Source organism: Heptranchias perlo, chromosome 18, assembly GCF_035084215.1.
Source record: "Heptranchias perlo isolate sHepPer1 chromosome 18, sHepPer1.hap1, whole genome shotgun sequence".
In the NCBI taxonomy this organism is placed as follows: domain Eukaryota; kingdom Metazoa; phylum Chordata; class Chondrichthyes; order Hexanchiformes; family Hexanchidae; genus Heptranchias; species Heptranchias perlo.
Genome location: NC_090342.1, coordinates 19,534,291 through 19,556,796, shown reverse-complemented (window position 1 = coordinate 19,556,796; position 22,506 = coordinate 19,534,291). Strand labels below are relative to the sequence as shown.

At 43.1% G+C, this 22,506-nt stretch overlaps 1 protein-coding gene across 2 annotated transcripts in view; it reads left to right on the top strand.

Moving 5' to 3' along the window:
• Nucleotides 1-1,253: 1,253 nt before the first annotated feature.
• acss3 (acyl-CoA synthetase short chain family member 3) overlaps nucleotides 1,254-22,506 on the top strand; it is an 89,802-nt gene continuing 68,549 nt past the window's right edge. For both annotated transcript variants that reach the window (XM_067999465.1, XM_067999464.1), the window contains exons 1-2: nucleotides 1,254-1,736; nucleotides 16,339-16,483. In XM_067999465.1, coding sequence (XP_067855566.1) covers nucleotides 1,312-1,736; nucleotides 16,339-16,483 — 570 coding nt within the window. In that variant the 5' untranslated portion in view covers nucleotides 1,254-1,311. The remainder of the gene's footprint in view (nucleotides 1,737-16,338; nucleotides 16,484-22,506) is intronic.

Below are 22,506 nucleotides of genomic sequence, written 5' to 3'. Positions count from 1 at the left end.
ATCAGTGATAAATAGAATGTGGGGTTTAAAGCTCAGCCTAAAGTCGAACAAGATGTCAATAATACAAATGGTTTGGTTTAGCCTGAGAATGTGGCAAGGGAGAAAAATTTGTGGGCTGAAGACAATGGCTTCAGTCTTCCTGATGTTGAGCTAGAGGAAGTTGTAACTCATCCAAAATTTGATGTTGGAAACAGTCTGACAGCATGAAGGCAGTGGGGGGATCAATAGAAGTGGTGGAGAGGTAGAGCTGGGTGTCATCAGTATATCAGTAAAAGCTGGCCCTGTGCCTGCAGATGTTGTTGTTGAAGGGCAGCAAGTTGATAAGGAAGAGGAGAGAGCCAAGACTAGATCTTTGAGAAATTCTGGAGGTGATGGAAGAAGAGCCATTATTGGAGAGGCCCTGGCTATATTCAGATGGTTAGCGACCGGGCAAGGGCAGTCCCGCAGAGCTGGACTACAGAAGAGAGACGTTGCAGGATAACTTGGCCAACCATATCAAATGCTGCCAAAAGGTCCAGGCAGATGAGGAGGGATAATGCACCACGATCACATCATAAAACATGTTATATATGAGGATATGTTATTACGTCAAACATCCATAGCAATGATCCCTAATACTGCAGCAATTCAGTTCAACTTGAGATTACATCTTCGGCTTGCTATCCCTCGTCTATGCCCAAACCCCATCACTGGCAAAAAAGAACGCCAGCTGTGTAGATTGTTATGGATTAGGAATGTGTTTAAAAATGTGACATGGCTTGGTGTTGAGATAAACGTTTTCTGCTTTGCTCCCAGGTTCATATCTCAAGTGCTGGCTGTAATATACATGATGTGGAGATGCCGGTGATGGAATGGGGTTGACAAATGTAAGGAATCTTACAACACCAGGTTATAGTCCAACTGTTTTATTTGAAAATCACAAGCTTTCGGAGGCTTTCTCCTTCACTGACTCACCTTGACTCACCTGACGAAGGAGAAAGCCTCCGAAAGCTTGTGATTTTCAAATAAAACAGTTGGACTATAACCTGGTGTTGTAAGATTCCTTACATTTGTAATATACATCGCAAACTCTGTAACCCGTTACGTTTGAGAAACTGAACAAAGGTAAATAAAATCGGTACAGTATCAGTGTACTTTCAGGTCTTGACACACTTTCACACATCTATTAATGTAACCAGTTGCGGATATGTGTGACGTTCGGTTCTTCTTGTTGTTGCTGGGCGGTGTTTACCGACGCGATAGTGACGACAGCACTTCCCAAGACTGAATTCGGGTGTGGAGTTGTTGAACTGCGAGTGAAGTTTAGGAAACATGCGAATAAGTTCACTGAAGGTGAACGGGTTGTACTTGGCGAGACAGTGTAGAGAAGCAGGCCAGGCTCCGGTTACACGGTATGGAATTGCAGGTTACAAACGCGGCGAAAGTCCCCGGGGAAACGCGAAGAGAGTGAGCCGGGAGCAGGAGTTGCAATCTTCTTGGGCTGGATTGAGGGTTGCGCTGGTTCGCCCGTCGCACCACACCGCACCTCCCCACTTCTCCCAAAATGATGAGGTCCGGCGAAGGTTTCATGGGTCTGCCAGTTGTACGGCTGTCGATCCCCAGGCAAGTTATGAGAGTGCATTTCGCAGGTCTGTTGAGGAACCAGAAAAGTTCTGGAGCGAATGTGCCCAAGACATCGCGTGGTTCAAACCATGGCAAAAAACGATGGACTTTTCAAATCCACCTTTTGTGCGCTGGTAAGTTTATGCTTTAAAACTGTGAAACTCTATACTTCGTCAATAGCTTGGTTAATGATAACACATTCCCACAGAACCAGTGAAACCAGTCTAAATAACTTGGTGTGGAGATGCCGGTGATGGACTGGGGTTGACAATTGTAAACAATTTTACAACACCAAGTTATAGTCCAGCAATTTTATTTTAAATTCACAAGCTTTCGGAGATTTTCTCCTTCCTCAGGTAAATGTTTCAAGATCTCCTTGAAGCCTACGCATTTATACATATTGAATAATACATGGTGTTTACAGACTGCCCCTGCAACTGCCCGTTGCCAAGGCAATCACCGTGTTCAGACAGAGAGGTGTCATCTGCAGAACCCCCGAATACACATTCAACAAAAAAACAAACAGGGAAAAAAAACAGAGAAAAAAAAACACAGAGAGAGGCAGAAACATCCGGAAGGCAGAGAGAGCCAGCAAATGACCCATTATATTAAAAACAGATAACATTTGTTCGCTGGTGGGGTAACGTGTAGCGTGACATGAACCCAAGATCCCGGTTGAGGCCGTCCTCATGGGTGCGGAACTTGGCTATCAATTTCTGCTCGACGATTTTGCGTTGTCGTGTGTCTCGAAGGCCGCCTTGGAGTACGCTTACCCGAAGGTCGGTGGATGAATGATTCATCCACCGACCTTCGGGTAAGCGTACTCCAAGGCGGCCTTCGAGACACACGACAACGCAAAATCGTCGAGCAGAAATTGATAGCCAAGTTCCGCACCCATGAGGACGGCCTCAACCGGGATCTTGGGTTCATGTCACGCTACACGTTACCCCACCAGCGAACAAATGTTATCTGTTTTTAATATAATGGGTCATTTGCTGGCTCTCTCTGCCTTCCGGATGTTTCTGCCTCTCTCTGTGTTTTTTTTTCTCTGTTTTTTTTCCCTGTTTGTTTTTTTGTTGAATGTGTATTCGGGGGTTCTGCAGATGACACCTCTCTGTCTGAACACGGTGATTGCCTTGGCAACGGGCAGTTGCAGGGGCAGTCTGTAAACACCATGTATTATTCAATATGTATAAATGCGTAGGCTTCAAGGAGATCTTGAAACATTTACCTGAGGAAGGAGAAAATCTCCGAAAGCTTGTGAATTTAAAATAAAATTGCTGGACTATAACTTGGTGTTGTAAAATTGTTTACAATAAATAACTTGGAGTCAACACGTGGAATTCAGTAGGTTAGATAGAAGTAATTAACATAAGGAGTGGTTCAGATGGCATAAAGTGCAAGAAGGTCACTAAAGCAGGTTATAAATCATGTGGATTCATAGAAACATAGAAAATAGGAGCAGGAGTAGGCCATTCGGCCCTTCGAGCCTGCTCCGCCATTCAATATGATCATGGCTGATCCTCTATCTCAGTACCATATTCCTGCTCTCTCCCCATACCCCTTGATGCCTTTTGTGTAGAAATCTATCTAGCTCCTTCTTAAATATATTCAATGATTTGGCCTCCACAGCCTTCTGAGGTAGAGCATTCCACACGTTTACCATCTTCTGAGTGAAGAAATTTCTCCTCATCTCAGTCCTAAATGTCCTACCCTGTATCCTGAGACAGTGACCCCTCGTTCTGGACCCACCAGCCAGGGGAAACATCCTCCCTGCATCCAGTCTGTCTAAGCCTGTCAGAATTTTATTCATTCTTTTAAACTCGATGAATACAGGCTGAGTCGACCCAATGTTTCCTCATACGACAGTCCTGCCATCCCAGGGATCAGTCTGGTGAACCTTCGCTGCACTCCCTCTATGGCAAGTATATCCTTTCTTAGGTAAGGAGACCAAAACTGCGTACAATACTCCAGGTGTGGTCTCATCAAGGCCCTGTATAACTGCAGTAAGACATCCTTGCTCCTGTACTCAAATCCTATTGCAATGAAGGCCAGCATACCATTTGCCTTCCTAACTGCTTGCTGCATCTGCATGTTTGCTTTCAGTGACTGTTGTACAAGGACTCCCAGGTCCCTTTGTACATCAACATTCCCCAATCTATCACCATTTAAGTAATACTCTGCCTTTCTGTTCTTCCTTCCAAAGTGGATAACTTCACATTTATCCACATTATACTGCATCTGCCATGTATTTGCCCACTCACTCAACTTGTCTCAATTGCCTTGAAGCCTCTTTGCATCCTCCTCACAACTCACGATCCCACCTAGTTTTGTGTCATCAGCAAACTTGGAAATATTACATTTGGTTCCCTTATCCAAATCATTGATATATATTGTGAATATCTGGGGCCCAAGCATTGATCCCTGCAGTACTGCCTGCCACCTTCCAGGTGTCATGGGTCAGAAATCGCTCCCGAAATAATGGAGGTGCTCAACGGAGCACTCAGTTTTTAGTGGTGAATTGAAGGAGCAAGTTCCCGCATGTGCACATGCAGTAAAACGCGGAAATTGTGAACTTGCTCCTAGTGGTTCGCGGGCAATTTGACAGCTTCGAATTATAGGGACATTGCACGCTGCAATCAGAGAAATCATTGAAAAAGCGCTAGCTTATCTCCCTAGCTGGAAAATAACTGATTATGCCACCAAACAGGTACGCTTAAAACTAAGGTCGAAACTAAGATTTAAAACCCCGGTTAGTCATAATGACTGCCAAACAACTAAAAATTAACTTTTAAAAATGTGGAGACTCATATTACTTCTTATTTTAATAGTTATAGGTCATTAAAAACATTTTTAAAATTAAGATTTAATTTAAAAAAAATTATTTTTTCCTTCTGTCTCTTTAATTTAATTCAATTATTTCTTTGGTTTTTTTATATATAAAAAATTTAAGATTTTTTATTTACAATGATATCCAGAATACTAACTTTAAATGAATGAAGTCTGCTTGTCTGCATGAGCAATGCAGCCTGAATCTGTGAGCTTGACTTTTCCTGACAGATTTTATGGGCATGTCTTCTCCTCAGTAACGTTTCTAGCTGCTTGGCAACTCACGCTGCGCAGAGGCTGGGTTGATAGTGCACATTTTGTTTAAAGTTCAAATTCAAGCAATTGGACGCCACAGAGCTCTCAGTAAGTATTTTCGATAATTAAATTCGAAGGAGCTGCGGTGAGCGTTGCCTCGCCACTCTGTGCGATTTCTGGCCCATTATGTCTTTGAAATACTAATCTTTGTTCGTTAAATTTTAAAGCACAGGAGGCGGCCATTCAGCCCATTGCGCCTGTGAAAGCTGTCTGAAAGCTATCCACTAAGATTCATTCTCCTGCCTTTTCCCCATATTCTTTTAATTTTTCTTTTTCCAAACATTTAACCACTTCCCTTTTAAAAGCTAGTATTGATTCCTCTTCCACCATTACTTTTTGTAGGGCATTCCATGTCCTAACAATCCTCTGTTTTTAAAAAGAACTCCTAATTTTTCCTTTCATTCTTTTGATGATAATCTTCAATTTATACCATCTAGTTGCTAACTCACCAACCAGTAGAAATATTTTTTCCTAATTTACTTCATCAAAACCTCTCTCAATTTTAATGTCTCGATCAGATCACCTCTTAACCTTCTTTGTTCTAATGAAAAGAATCAAAGTTATCCTGTCTCTCCTCATAACTAAAGCCTCTCATCCCAGGAATTATCTCAGTGAATGACTTCTGTACCCTCTCCGTGGCTTTGATATGCTTCCTAAACTGAAGTACCCAAAACCGGACACACTGACCCAAAATTTGCTGAGAGTTTAATGCGGACACCCTTGTAAGTGTGTAAATAACCCAGCAATTTTTGGTGAGGAAGAGATACCCCCACGAGTTGCGAATTGGCACAAATTGCTGGATGATTTGCGCCGCTCTGCCATTGGCCTCGCGAAAATGGGAGCTCACCGTCAATCTGCCTGTGAGTTTCAAGATTGGTGGCATAGTGAGTAGTGTAGACGGGAGCATAAAATTACAGAGACATTGATAAATGAAGTGAGTTGGCAAAACTGTGGCAGATCGATTTCAACGCAGGTAAGTGTGAGGTGATCCAGTTTGGATCCGAGTTTTTTAAATGGTGAAAAGCTAGGAACAGTGGAGGTCCAAAGAGATTTAGGGGTCCATGTATACAGATCACTAAAATGTAGTAGTCAGGTACAAAAAATAATCAAATAGGCTAATAGAATGTTAACCTTTGTAATTAGAGGGCTAGGATATAAAGGGGAGGAAGTTTTGCTACAGCTATACAAAGCCCTGGTTAGACCACATCGGAAGTACTGCTCCTTAGAAAGGACATATTGGCCTTGGAAGGAGTGCAGCGCAGATTCACCAGAATGTTACCAGGGCTCCAAGGGTTAGAATATAAGGAGAGATTACATAAACAAGGCTTGTATTCCCTGGAATATAGAATGTTAAGGGGTGATTTGATTGAGGTTTTTAGGATTTTGAAAGGAATTGATACGGTAGATAGAGAGAAACTTTTTCTACTGGTGGGAGAGTCTAGGACATGGGGACATAACCTTAAAATCAGAGCCAGGGCAGTCAGGAGAGAAGTTACGAAACACTCCTTCATGCAAAGGGTGGTAGAAGTGTGGAACTCTCTCCGACAAAAAGCAGTAGATGCCAGCTCAATTAATCATTTTAAATCTGAGATAGATGACTCTTTACTAGCCAAGGGTAGTAAAGCCATGATCTCATTGAATGGTGGAACAGACTTGAGGGGCGGAATGGCCTACTCCTGTTCCTATGTTCCCCGTTGACCTCACCATGCTGTTACCAGCTTACACTTCCAGCAATTTGTGGCGCAAAAATTTTTCAAGCTGAAGGATAAGGGAAAAACATCTAACAACCGCCCGGCATGCCGCGAGATGCCCCACTCCAGCAAATTCTGGGCCAGTATTTTAACTATGCCCGAACAAATCATTCATGTATGGTTTGGCTTTGTCTCTGTTTTTATGCTGTGTGCCCCCTACTTAAAAAAAAATCTCAAAGCCATTTTTTTTTGTCATTTTTGAATGATTTGTGTATCTGAACCCTTAAGCCTCTGTGCTCGTCTACTCCTTTTTAAAGTTTTACCATTTAGTGTAGATGTCTTCTCCTTGTTCTTTTCAAAATGTATCGCCTCACATTTCTCTACCAAAAGTTTTATCTGACATGTATCTGCCCAATTTACTAATTTTTCCACAATCTCCTAAAGTTGCTTATCGTCTTCTTCACATTTAAAAACTCCCTATCTTTGTGTCAATTGTCTCATCCCAGGCCCATTAGCCAGGATGGCCCCCATTCCTTCTGAGAACAGCAGGAAATATTCTCTGTAAACTCACACCCCAAGGGGTGAAGAAAGGTAGCCAGTTTTTATTGACAGGCATTTCTGGTGAATTGTTTATGGGCAGGAAGTCAGTATCACTGCCTCCTCCTAGTTGGTAACATGGAGGAAAAGACTGAGGGACAGATGGCAATCTTTGAAACAAGATATTGTGTGTTGTAGGCTTGGGACTCAGAGCTGCAAGCTAAAATGCAGAAGGGCTTGTTTTGCATTTGAAAGCAGTCTAGAAGGAAAGCTGATGACAAACACAAGCAAGGCAGCTTATGAAAGGGTGTAGTTTAATATTTTTCCCCATTTTTCGAGGAGAGAAGCAAGATTGGGTGAGATATGTGGAATTTGCTTTGATGGTTACTCTACGTACACTTGCTGCCTGTTAAATGAAGCAGCTTAACAATTCGTACCTGGTCTCCCCTCACCAAGTCCAACTTTGAAAAGATTGAAGAAGCACACAGGAAAACGTATGCGAAAAACATGGGGGTCGATATTAACCCCTTCATGATTGGCAGGAGAGGGATGGGGATTGGGGAGGGTGGTTACAAATTAAAAATTAGGGAACATGTCCCCAATCCGCTTCATACACGCCTGCCACCGTTTATATTTCGGCAGGTTGTGAGGCGAAGGAGGGACACTTGAATACCATATTTAAATCTCATCTCCCACAGTGCAGTTGGCAGATTGATTCAAATTTAACAGTTGCTGGGCTGGGTTTCCCAGGGCTCGGGAAACCTGGCAGTGAAATGGAGAGCCGAGCAGCCGGCTCCAGAAGGTAAGTGCTTTTCAGAGCACTCCTTGTGGGCCAGGAGGAGCAGGAGTGCTGCTGTGATTGGTGACCCCCGACCCCCAGCCCACCCTGCCCCCCCCCCGATCTTCAGCCTGCCCTGCATCGGCTAACCTAACCCCCGGATCGCAAGCCTACTACCCTGCGTTCGGCCGCCCCCCACCAAGTCCTGTTCTCTCACGATTGGTGGGGACCATCCCCAGCATTCCCCAACTGTGGCCTCCTGCTGGTTTTCCCAGCTGGCAGCCGGCCAGCCTGTCAATCTAACCGGCTGCCAGGCAGGAAACGGATGACAAAAATGATAATGAGGTCCTGCCCCCTGGGTTCTGTGCTGAAAAGTGCTAAGATGCTTAAGTGCTGGCTGTACTTAAAGTATATAAGACACCTGGTCCAGATGGGATGCATCCTATGTTGCTGAGGGAAGTAAGGGTGGAAGTTGCAGAAGTGCTGGCCATAATCTTCCAATCCTCCTTAGATACAGAAGTGGTGCCAGAGGACTGGAGAATTGCAAATGTTGAACCCTTGTTCAAAATAGGGTTTAAGGATAAACCCAGCAACTACAGGCCAGTCAGTTTAACCTTGGTGGTGGGGAAGCTTTTAGAAACGATAATTCAGGACAAAATTAATAGTCACTTGGACAAGTGTGGAATAATAAAGGAAAGTCAGCACTGATTTGTGACAGGAAGCAGACAGTAGTGGTGAATGGTTATTTTTCGGACTGGAGGAAGGTATACAGTGGTGTTCCCCAGGGGTCGGTACTAGGATCACTGCTTTTTTTAATATAAATGACTTGGACGTGGGTGTAAAGGGCACAATTTCAAAATTTGCAGATGACACAAAGCTTGGAAGTGTGGTAAACAGTGAGGAGGATAGTAATAGACTTCAAGAGGACATAAACAGGCTGGTGGAATGGGCGGACACGTGACGGATGACATTTAACGTAGAGAAGTGCAAAGTGATACATTTTGGCAGGAAGAATGAGGAGAAGCAATATAAGCTAAATGGTACAATTCTAAAGGGGGTGCAGGATCAGAGAGACCTGCAGATATGTGTGCACAAATCTTTGAAGGTGGCAGGACAGGTTGAAAAAGCGGTTAAAAATGCATATGGGATCCTGGGCTTTATAAATAGAGACATAGAGTACAAAAGCAAGGCAGTTATGTTGAATCTTTATAAAACAATGGTTCGGCCACAATTGGAGTATTGTGTCCAATTCTGGGCACTGCACTTTAGGAAGGATATGAAGGCCTTAGGATGCAGAAAAGAATTACTCGAATAGTTCCAGGTATGAGGGACTTCAGTTACATGGATAGAATGGAGAAGCTGGGGTTTTTCTATTTAGGGCAGAGAAGGTTTGATAGTAGTGTTCAAAATCATGAAGGGCTTAGATAAAGTAAATAAAGAGAAACTTTCCCCATTGCCGGAAGGTTCGGGAACCAGAGGACACAGATTTAAGGTGATTGGCAAAAGTAACAAAGGCGACATGAAGAAAAACGTTTTTACGCAGCGAGTAGTTATGTTCTGGAATGTGCTGCCTGAAAGGGTGGTGGAAGCAGATTCAATCATAGCTTTCAAAAAGGAAATGGATAAATAATTGAAGGGAAAAAAATTGCAGGGCTAGGGGAAAGTGTGGGAAAATGGGACTAACTGGATTGCTCTTACAAAGAGCCGGGACGGGCTTGATGTGCTGAATTCCCTCCTGTGCTGTAACCATTCTATGATGGTTTTATGTGGATCTATCATCACCTATACCTTCAAAAAGATGAGAGGAATAACTCTCAAACTTTTGGAGGACTATAGCTTGAACACAAGTACATTAAAAAAAATAGGAGCAGGAGTAGGCCATACGGCCCCTCGAGCCTGCTCCAACATTCATTAAGATCATGGCTCATCTTTGGCCTCAACTCCATTATTCCCATATCCCTTGATTCCCCAAGAGTCCAAAAATCTATTTATCTCAGCCTTGAATATACTCAGTGACTCAGTATCTACAGCCCCCTGGTGTAGAGAATTCCAAAGATTCTCAACCCACTGAGTGAAGAAATTCCTTCTCATCTCAATCTTAAAAGTCCGACCGCATATCCTGAGACTATGCCCCCTAGTACCAGACTCGTCAGCCAGGAGAAACAACCTCTCAGCATCTACCCTGTCAAGCCCCCTCAGAATGTTTTATGTTTCAACGTGATCACCTCTCATTCTTCTAAACTCCAGAGAATATAGGCCCATTCTACTCAATCTCTCCTCATAGGACAACCCTCTCATTGCAGGAATCAATCTAGTGAACCTTCGTTGCACCGCCTCCAAGGCAAGTATATCCTTCCTTAAATAACGAGACCAGAACTGTACACAGTCCTCCAGGTTTGGTCTCACCAAAGCCCTGTACAATTGTAGCAAGACTTCCTTACTCTTGTACTCCAACTCCCTTTCAATAAAGGCTAACATACCATTTGCCTTCCTAATTGCTTGCTGTACTTACATGCTAACTTTCTGTGTTTCTTGTCAGAGGACACCCAGATCTCTCTGAACACCAATAGTTTCTCACCATTTAAAAGATATTCTGCTTTTCTATTTTTCCTACCAAAGTGAATAACCTCACATTTCCCCACATTATACTCCATCTGCTACCTTCTTGCCCACTCACTTAAACTGTCTGTCCCTTTGCAGACTTTTTGTGTCCTCCTCACAGCTTCCTTTCTCACCTAGCTTTGTATCATCAGCAAACTTGGATACATTACACTCAGTCCCTTCATCTAATTCATTAATATAGATTGTAAATTAGTTAGATAGATTCCTGATTAACAAGGGAGTCAAAGTAGGGTTGAGCTCACAATCAGATCAGCCATGATCTTATCAAATGGCAGAGCAGGCTTGAGGGGCCGAATGGCCTACTCCTGCTCTTAATTCGTATGTTCGTATGTAAATAGCTGAGGCCCCAGCACTGATCCTTGCAGCACCCCATTAGTTACAGCCTGCCAGCCTGAAAATGACCCGTTTATCCCTACTCTCTTTTCTGTCTGTTAACCAATCCTCTATCCATGCTAATATATTACCCCCAACCCCATGAGCCCTTATCTTGCATAGCAACTTTTTGTGTGGCACCTTATCGAATGCCTTTTGGAAATCCAAATATACGACGTCCACTGGTTTCTCTTTATTTACCCTGCTAGTTACATCCTCAAAGAACTCTAATAAATTTGTTAAACATGATTTCCCTTTCATAAAACCACATTGACTCTGCCTAATCACATTATGATTTTCTAAGTGCCCTGTTACTACTTCATTGACAGGTTTGTTATAAAAATGATTATGGTCCTGATGTACTGAGCTTATGGAAAGAGGAATTCTTTTTGACAGCACAGAACTCAAGTCACCAAGGCTTGTTATCAGTATGTAGATAGTTCCAGTTGTATACTTGCGTACACACTGTGAAAGCAACAGTTGAGTCCAATGATTGCAACATTATGGCAAGTAGATGGCCAGATAACAGTGGGCCTTACAGAGATCAACTTAATATTGCAAAATTTCCAAATGTTTAATAAAAGTCTGAATTGAGCATAAATTCCTGTCAGAAATTTTTCTTACACCTGGAAGTGGAGGACCTGAGAGAACTGATTACTGCATTAGGTGGAGGAAATCAGGCAGACTATTAGTTCAATATTGGCAATTAAAGCACTACACCCAGATGGAATCACAACAGACATTTATAATAAAAAGAAAGCTCTTCTTTAATTTACAATACTTCATCCCCACCATCACAGAAGCCAGTCTTCAGCCAATTCGATTCACTCCACGTAATATCAAGAAATGGCTGAGTGCACTGGATACAGCAAAGGCTATGGGCTCCGACAACATCCCGGCTGTAGTGCTGAAGACTTGTGCTCCAGAACTAGCTGTGCCTCTAGCTAAGCTGTTCCAGTACAGCTACAACACTGGGATCTACCCGACAATGTGGAAAATTGCCCAGGTATGTCCTGTCCACAAAAAGCAGGACAAATCCAATCCGGCCAATTACCGCCCCATCAGTCTACTCTCTATCATCAGCAAAGTGATGGAAGGTGTCGTCAACAGTGCTATCAAGCGGCACTTACTGACCAATAACCTGCTCACCGATGCTCAGTTTGGGTTCCGGCAGGACCACTCAGCTCCAGAGCTCATTACAGCCTTGGTCCAAACATGGACAAAAAAGCTGAATTCCAGAGGTGAGGTGAGAGTGACTGCCCTTGACATCAAGGCAGCATTTGACCGAGTGTGGCATCAAGGAGCCCTGGTAAAATTGAAGTCAATGGGAATCAGGGGGAAAACTCTCCAGTGGCTGGAGTCATACCTTGTACAAAGGAAGATGGTAGTGGTTGTTGGAGGCCAATCATCTCAGCCCCAGGACATTGCTGCAGGAGTTCTTCAGGGCAGTGTCCTAGGCCCAACCATCTTCAGCTCCTTCATTAACGACATTCCCTCCATCATAAGATCAGAAATGGGGATGTTCGCTGACGATTGCACAGTGTTCAGTTCCATTCGCAGCCCCTCAAATAATGAAGCAGTCCGAGCCCGCGTGCAGCAAGACTTGAACAACATCCAGGCTTGGGCTGATAAGTGGCAAGTAACATACGTGCCAGACAAGAGCCAGGCAATGACCATCTCCAACAAGATAGAGTCTAACCACCTCCCCTTGACATTCAACGGCATTACCATTGCCGAATCCCCCACTATCAACATTCTGGGGGTCACCATTGACCAGAAACTTAACTGGACCAGCCATATAAATACTGTGGCCACAAGAGCAGGTCAGAGGCTGGGTATTCTGCGGCGAGTGACACACCTCCTGATTCCCCAAAGCCTTTCCACCATCTACAAGGCACAAGTCAGGAGTGTGATGGAATACTCTTCACTTGCCTGGATGAGTGCAGCTCCAACAACATTCAAGAAGCTCGACACCATCCAGGACAAAGCAGCCCGCTTGATTGGCACCCCATCCACCACCCTAAACATTCACTCCCTTGACCACCGGCGCACAGTGGCTGCAGTGTGTACCATCCACAGGATGCACTGCAGCAACTCGCCAAGGCTTCTTCGACAGCACCTCCCAAACCCGCGACTTCTACCACCTAGAAGGACAAGAGCATCAGGTACAGGGGAACAACACCACCTGCACGTTCCCCTCCAAGTCACACACCATTCCGACTTGGAAATATATCGCCGTTCCTTCATCGTTGCTGGGTCAAAATCCTGGAACTCCCTTCCTAACAGCACTATGGGAGAACCTTCACCACACGGACTGCAGCGGTTCAAGAAGGCAGCTCACCACCACCTTCTCAAGGGCAATTAGGGATGGGCAATAAATGCTGGCCTCGCCAGCGACGCCCACATCCCATGAACAAATAAAAAAAATACTTCATTTATCATCGGTGTGTAAAATGCAGTCCAGTGTAGTGAACGCTAGAAATGCATGTAGAGTTAGAGGTTGATCTTGTTATAGCGTGCGAGGGCAGCTCATAATAAATATTTCAAGCTCAGCACAGGATGAACTGAGAGCGCCACAGGATCAGGGGCATATTATTTGACACCAGCAGGTCTTAATGAACTGCTAAAAACAGTCCTTTAAAGCAGGCTTAATTACTCGGATGCTGTCCTGCATGGTGTCTCATCCTTCACCTTCATTAAACTTCACCTCATCCAAAATACTGCTGTCTGTATCCTGTCCAACACCAAGTCCTGCTCGCCCGTCAACTCCATCGTCACTGACCTACATTGGTTCCCAGCCCCCCAGCACCTCAAGCTAAACATTCTCATTCTTGTGTTGTTCTCCCTCTATGGCCTTGCTTCTCCCCATCTTGGTAATCTCCTCCAGTCCTGCAACCCCTTTCCCTGAAACGCTCTGATCCTCTGACTCCAGCTTCTTGTGCAATTTCCCTCTCCTTTCATCCCATCATTGGTGGGTATACATTTAACCATTTAGGTCCCATTTGCTGCAATTCTTTCCCTAAACCCCTCTACTTCTCCAACTCCTTCTCCTTCTTTGAGACTACTCTCAAAATCCACTCCTTTGACCAAACTTTTGGTTACTCTCTTCTAATCTTTCATTCTTTGGCTGAGCGTCCTTTTTTCTCTTGCACCTCTTTGAAGCTCCTTGGGATGTTTTTCCATGTTAAAGATGCTATATAAATGTATGTTGTTGCTGTTCATTTCTTTTTAAATGCACAGAACCTCCTATGCGCTGTGTCATCTTTGTCAATGTGTTGATTCTGTGACCCATTAAATGTGGTAAGTAACAAATGCCAGTTATGCTGCCAACACAATATATCTGAATAGTGCATGTTTACAAACTCCCAGAAGGTGGCTGGCAACCTGGTCACTGGGGTGACACGCATCTCTCTCTTTCCTCTTTCTGATATATGCCCCTTTCCTGATTGTGTACAACCTTCTCCTGCAAGCAATGAGTGAGAGTACATGCAGTCAGAAAAGCAAACACCAAAGTTACGACCCGTGACTCCTTATGAGGAGAAGGCTATGGAGTTCCTGGGCATAGTGGGAATTGAGGAGGTTTAAGGTCTAAGCTCACTTGTGGTATCCTTTGCTTTTCATTGCTTATCTCCTCATTCACTTACATTCTCTCCTCACACACAAGGCGACATAGCAGCATTTCAGTATAACACACTGAAATATCTTGGCATGTGTAGCTGTGTTTTAAAGGGTGTCATACTACAAGCATTCTGCTCTTTACATTTCCAAGAGATGGAGGTGGCAGAGTCCAATGTACAGTCTCAACCCAGTTGTATAAAATTCCTTGTGTCACCCACTCCTACAGGCACTGACATACGCACTGTGGTGGTGTCAGTGAGCTGAAGGAAGCTGCTCTTGGGTGGAGCACAGAGCATGAGTGAGGAAGAACAAATGGAATTGCAGGAGACACAACTTGCTGGCCAGAGGGCCAGCTGAATGGCTGGGAATTCAGATCGCCTACCTACAAATGCACTTGGCTCAACATCAGCCATGGAGTCATTTGAGAGTATGCCAAGTACACTGTACAGTCTGGGAGCATTCATGGAGGAGTCCACAACCCACTCTATGCAGTGCTGCATGACCGCCTGACTGACATACTTGTAACAGATTTGAACGTGACGTGACACCAATTTGTAATCAATGTATCATTTATTAATATTCAAATCAAACATGCAAAAGTATCATTTAGACAACAAAGATCAAAACAATATTATCCTGTTTGATCTCTGGACACAGGTTGTAATTAAGTTAGCGATGTGGTCGTTTCAAGTTTTCTGACAGTGAGGTAGACTTCTGATAGTCAGGCTTTCTTCTGACAGCGGTGTCGTCGTCAGACAGCTAAGCGTTCTTTCGACAGCTGGGTGATCTCCACTGATTACTCTGCCCTGAGCTCAAAATGTGGAGATGCCGGTGATGGACTGGGGTTGACAATTGTAAACAATTTTACAACACCAAGTTATAGTCCAGCAATTTTATTTTAAATTCACAAGCTTTCGGAGATTTCCTCCTTCCTCAGGCAAATGTTTGCCTGAGGAAGGAGGAAATCTCCGAAAGCTTGTGAATTTAAAATAAAATTGCTGGACTATAACTTGGTGTTGTAAAATTGTTTACAACTGAGCTCAAAAGACATTGGGGTTTTATATCCCCTCTGGCAGGAAACCAGAGTGGGTACTCACACCATATATAGAACAACACACATAAGGCCCTTATAGATTAACAAAGTTATTTTTCAAAGAATTCAAGATGGTCAACTTATTTTAACATTAATCATTTAACCATAATACCCTTTTGCAATGTTTTTCAAGGTGGTCAGCTTGTGTGACTGCATTGTGTAGCTATCTGGCCATGATCCTTGTCTAATTGCTATCTTTAGATTATTGTTCTGCTTTTTGGGTCATTGTTCCTCTTTTATCATGTAGCTGCCTTGTCTAGCAAGGAGGGTGACAAGGGTCAGTCATCAGTCAAAGGTTAACAGTTTACAAATCAGCAAAATACGCAGCACAGCCTACGGAGCATGATGGTCAGTAGCATTAAGATAAAGATGTCAATTTTTCCCTATTTCTAATATTCTTACACACTGGAGAGAACCTCTGCAGCAGAGCCTCTAATAGCTGGTGTATTAAGTGCAGGCATAACTTTGGCTGGGCAATACAAACCTTGCGCTCACATCTACAGCAGTGTGTCTTGTCTGAATTCATCATGTTGGGATACCAGGTAATGCAGGGCTAATTACTGTCCAATGGTCTCTTCTCACACAGATCGCTATGTGAGAGGCTGTGCCCAGCAGCAGGAGAATAATGGGAGCTGGCAGGGATGACTGAGATATCTCACAGGGTAGATGCCACATCTATATCTCCCATCCATTCCACTCAAATGATTACAGATGCGATTTTTGAGCCCAGGCAGTTACTGCAGCAATCCCCATGGTTCCTGTTGATGCAGGGCCATCTACCGACCTGGCTACTAAGTAATATCTACTAAGAGTTTATAAGCAGTTTAATTTAGGTAATTAGAAAGCTGAAGTAAAACTTGCCTTTCTGCTGTATGTTTCAGGTTTGTTGATGGTGAACTTAATGTGTGCTATAATGCACTAGACCGTCATGTTGAAAATGGACTGGGAGACCAAACGGCCATTATTTATGACAGTCCAGTTACTGACACCAAACAAGCCATTAGCTACAAAGAAGCTTTGGAACAGGTAATGCAAACTTTTCGCTCAACTTAATTTACATTGTGCTTTGATGCTATAGAGTCCTTGCCTTCTGGAGTCCACCTGAAAGACCCTTCAAGACAGTCCTCATGCTGGTACTGCACCATTAGGGAAGGTAATTGATCTCTTTGCCAGTCTCTATGAACAATTTGAAGGTCCTGAGTTGAACAAACCATCTTTAGTCTACTACTTTAAGAATGGGAACATAAGAGAGCAACACTATATTTATATAGTCACAAGATGTAAAGAAGTATTGGACTCGTGGCAATGATGGCAAGGATATTTTATACTCTTGCAAAGAAGAGAATAAGTTGCCTTAAATTGCTATTGTTGTCTGTGTCCCTTCTGTCACATGCAACTCTGACTAGACATAGGGCAACAGTGAGATTAGTTAATGGGAATGGTAGCCAATTTACTGTCTTCAGCAATCATTCAGTACTCTGTCTGGCTTGTCTTAAATACCTCCTCATGCTGCTTCCTCATTGGAATCTCTGCTTGAAGACACTGAACATTTACTCTGTGATTGTAGTGTGTTTGTCGTGTGTTCCAGGTAATAGCTATGATATGCTCGCATTTGTGAGAAATAGAAATCACTAAAAACTAGTGGACAGGTAAAAAAATATTTTAAAAGTCTAATGAAATGTCAGCCTTTATCTCAAGGGGGCTGGAATACAAAGGGATGGAAGTAATGCTACAATTGTATAAAGCTCTGGTTAGACCGCATCTAGAATACAGCATTCAGTTCTGGTCTCTGCATCTCAGGAAGGATATATTGGCCTTGGAGGGGGTGCAGTGCAAGTTCACTAGAATGATACCATCGCTAAAAGGGTTAAATTATGAGCTAAAAGGCTTGTTTTCCCTTGAGTATAGAAGATTAAGGGGTGATCTAATTGAGGTGTATAGATGATTAAATGATTTAATAGGGTAGATAGAGAGAAACATTTTCCTCTGGTGGGGGAGTCCAGATCAAAGAGGCCTAACCTTAAAATTTGAGCTGGCCACTTGGTGACGTCAGGAAGCACTTCTTCACTCAAATAGTTGTGGACATCTGGAACCCTCTTCCCCCAAAAAGCTGTTGAGGCTAGGTCAATTGAAAATTTCAAACTGACACTGATAGATATTTGTTGGGTAAGGCATGTGGAACCAAAACAGGTAAATGAAGTTAAGATACAGATCAGCCAAGATCTAATTGATTGGTGGAACAGGTTTGAGGGGCTGAATGGTCTACTCCTGTTCCTATGTTCCTACATAAGTTATGAGCTTTCTTTGGCTTGGTGTTGATTTTTAGTTAATCTTCTGTGAAACATCTTGGAATGTTTTTCTATGTTAAAGGCACCTTCTACCATCGCTACTTGCTCCTCCTCACTTGTGAATTGTGATTCGCCCCCTGTTCCTTCCTCAAACTCAGTAAATAAGTTCTTTGGGTGTTGGTCTCCATGTTGGTGCTGGGGGAGAGTGCTTGATGCCAGATGCTATGATGTATGAGAGACTGGCTGCACCCCATTTTGGTTACAGGAAAAAACAACTTTATTCCGTGTGCTATCTAGAAACTCTGATGCATTAGGGTTTGTTAAAACTAACACACAACTTAATGGGCAGTCTGAATCCAACTGCAAGAATGCTATACAGCTGCTTAACCAGTGGAAAAAGTGCCCTGTAGATCAATCCAGTTGTTGAGAAAGCAGTTGGTGACCCGCATAGAGGGATAATGCAAAAGGAGCAACTATCTGCAGGTGGTTCAAAATCCTGGAACTCTACATCACAGCATTGTTTTTTACACCACATGGACTGCAACACTTTGAGAAGGTGGCCCACTACCACCTTCTTATGAGCAAATAGCTATGGGCAATAAATGCTGGCCTTGCCTGCAATGCTCACATTTCGAGAGTGACCTTTTTTTATTAAACAGCCCAGTACCCACTAATACCCAGAGGATAGAACAGGCATGAGAAGGCATTGTCCTGGAAATCAACATGTTGTCACATACGTGCAGAAGCAAGGATAGAAATCAGGAAAAAGGGGTCGGACTTCAAGGAAAGTGCTAAGGGTAGAAGTGAGGATAGCCTGCCATATATGTAGGAAGCCTTTGATGCCAATCAAAGTACATTACAGGAGTCAGATTAATTTGCTTTAACAATTTAGTACACTTAATCCAAATTGATCCAGGAACCTACTGCAATTGAAAAACAAAGGGAAGTAATGAAGATCATTGTAAACTAATATAACAGGCCACAAAAGAATCCATTAGAAAGATGCTGCTGAGAAAGATTGAAGATTGAGAATAATTATTAAAACCATAAATAATTGCACTTGGCTCTCAAACATTCTGTAGGCAAAGAATTTGCTTTGCATGGTGGCTTCTCACCTTTTTCACAAATGTTCCAAAGCAATTTACATACAATAAATTACCTTTCAAGTGTAGTCACTGTTATGTAGGCAAACTTGGTGGCCATTTTGCAAAAAGCTAAGTACCATGAACATCAAATGATGTGACCAATTAATTTATTTTTTGGTTGTGTTGACTGAGGGAGGAATTGTTGCCCATGGCGAACTCCACTCTCTTCTTCGAATATTGCCATGGCACCTGCAACAATGTCTCCAGTAATGGCATACAGGCAGAAGCACCAGAACAGGTGGTGGTGGCTCTCATGCTTCAGCAGTTCTTTCCCTGCACCTGCCTCTGGACAATGACAGAAGCCCCCCAAAGTAAGGCGGTCTTTGCACCCGTAATAGTACAATATAGTTCTCGGACACAAGGAGGACTTTTGGGGTCTGCAATGCGTAGACATAGAAAATCAACAAAATAACGAGCAGGTCCTCAGCAGATCTCTCGGGAAGCAACAACATTCCTTCCTTCCAGTAGGACATCCCAGAGTAGTACAGTAGAAAGTCCATGATGCAATAGTACAGATAAGCACAGGGGAAAGGCATAGTGGCATATCACACCATCACTATTATTTTCAATAAAACCACAGCATATCACTATAAAATTTTTGTCATTGTTCTTTCAAAGATAATGTTTTCCCGATTAATGGCAATGAAAATGAATGGTTGGGTTTAAAAAGACTGTTTGTGCCATTGTCACTTTCATTGCAGCTGGCAGCATGGTGCTGATGATAAGTTTTAGGCAGGTTGATTCCAAGATATGGCACAATTCATCAGTAGTTTCCTTGCTAAAATGTAGCCACCTCAGAGGGCTGTGGATGCTGAGTCATTGAGCATGCTCAAGGCTGAGATAGATAGAAAGATTTTTGGACTCTAGGTGAATCAAAGGATATGGGGATTGGGCAGAAAAGTGGAGTTGAGGTCGAAGGTCAGCCATAATCTTATTGAATGGTGCAGCAGGCTTGAGGGGCCGTATGGCCTACTTCTGTTCCTATTTCTTATGTTCACTTCCTTTGCTTGGTGATGGGGAGGTAACTCTCGGCTACGATCAACATACTGCCTTGAGCAGTACCGAGCCCTGATAGCCCTCCATTTCAGACCTTGAACCCCCATTGGGCCTTGTGTGCTTTCCACTCTCCTCCTTCAATATATCCAGCAAGTGAGACTTGCTGCTGCACCTGTGCTATTTTGTGGACTGGAACAGTTGAGTAGTTCCTTACATTGTGTCTCACTTTCCTCTGTGCTGGGCTGCTTTAATACCACCTTTGTACTTGATGTAATTAATGCAATGAGGACTGGAAAGCAAACAAGCAAAATTGTACTTTTGGTATTTAACAAGCCCAGAAAGTTCAGTTAACGCAGAGTCTGTGTGCCTAGGTGACTCTGACCCAGGAAGAATTTTGAGAATTCGGGCAAAACTTAGTAAATGCTGCTATTATGCTGATGAACAAAATTATTATACCATGAGAGCATATTTAATATGTACATTAGCTCCAATACACAGAAGAATTTCAACCCCTCACTAAATTCCAAATATTGATGCAGAAATGCTCCTGCAGTCATTGAAGAGTTAACAAAATGATGCATGAAGATTCACACCTTAGCATATAAAAACAGAATTGTCTGAAGGAATATTCTTTGGGTGAGGGTGGAATGAGGAGATTCACAACTCTTTTCTCATTTAACACCCAGTATAACAACTTACCGTAACTGTAGTAGAATTTTCATTAACCAAAACAAAAGTTTGACAGAACAAACCTAGTTTTCCCGTGCAAGCCAATTTGTTTCTGGCATAAGCATCAGCTTAACATTGAACAGTGGTTAATCATTAATAGCTGTACTGGTACGATGATTGCACGAGAAAATTTTACTGACCCTAACTGTTATAGGTTAACAAGATTAGTAAGTGGGTTTTATCTCATCTCTGAGCTAATCCAAACTGCTGTGCTTTCTTTGAGGGTCTCCCACTGTTTGTAAATCTGACTGATTGGCTCCCCATGCAATATGAGCATTCAACAGTGTGCCTGAGGTCATAGTGTGTAAATGCATGAAGCGTGGTAAATAAGATTGGTGAGCTGCAGGCGCAGATAGCCACGTGGGAATATGATGATGTGGCGATAACAGAGACTTGGCTCAAAAGAAGGCAGGATTGGGTACTAAATATTCCTGGATACAAGCTGTTCAGGAAAGATAGGGAAGGAAAAAAAGGAGGGGGGCGGTGGCAGTGGCAGTGTTGATTAAGGAGAATATTGCAGTACTGGAGAGAGAGGATGACCTTGAGGGGTCAAGGTCAGAATCTATTTGGTTAGAGTTAAGAAATAATAGAGGTGCCATTACACTACTGGATGTATTCTATAGGCTACCAATTAGTGGGAAGTATATAGACGAGCAAATTTGCAGGGAGATTACAGAGATGTGCAATAACTATAGAGTAGTGATAATGGGGGACTTCAACTATCCCAATATAGACTGGGATAGTAATAGTGTAAAGGGCTAAGAGGGAGAGGAATTTCTGAACCAAAAAGGAGATCTACACATGGAGGCAGAGGGCATGGTTAAGGTAATAAATGAGTATTTTGCATCTGTCTGTACCAAGGAAGAAGATGCTGTCAAAGTCACAGTAAAAGAGAAGGTAGTTAAGATACTGTATGGGGTAAAAATTGATAAAGAGGTGGTACTAGAAAGGCTGGCTGTGCTTAAAGTAGATAAGTCACCTGGTCCGGATGCAATGCATCCTAGGTTGCTGAGGGAAGTAAGGGTGGAAATTGAAGAGCTGCTTGACACAATCTTCCAATCCTCCTCAGATACGGGGATGGTGCCAGAGGACTGGAGATTTGCAAATGTTACACCCTTGTTGAAAATAGGGTTTAAGGATAAACCCGGCAACTACAGGTACATAGGAACATAGGAACAGGAGTAGGCCATTTAGCCCCTCGTGCCTGCTCCGCCATTTGATAAGATCATGGCTGATCTGTGATCTAACTCCATATACCTGCCTTTGGCCCATATCCCTTAATATCTTTGGTTGCCAAAAAGCTATCTATCTCCGATTTAAATTTAGCAATTGAGCTAGTATCAATTGCCATTTGCGGAAGAGAGTTCCAAACTTCTACCACCCTTTGTGTGTAGAAATGTTTTCTAATCTCGCTCCTGAAAGGTCTGGCTCTAATTTTTAGACTGTGCCCCCTACTCCTAAAATCCCCAACCAGCGGAAATAGTTTCTCTCTATCCACCCTATCTGTTCCCCTTAATATCTTATAAACTTCGATCAGATCATCCCTTAACCTTCGAAACTCTAGAGAATACAATCCCAATTTGTGTAATCTCTCCTCGTAACTTAACCCTTGAAGTCCGGGTATCATTCTAGTAAATCTACGCTGCACTCCTTCCAAGGCCAATATGTTCTTCCGAAGGTGCGGTGCCCAGAACTGCTCACAGTACTCCAGGTGCGGTCTAACCAGGGTTTTGTATAGCTGCAGCATAACTTCTGCCCCCTTGTACTCTCGTCCTCTAGATATAAAGGCCAGCATTCCATTAGCCTTATTGATTATTTTCTGCACCTGTTCGTGACACTTCAATGATCTATGTACCTGAACCCCTAAGTCCCTTTGGACATCCACTGTTTT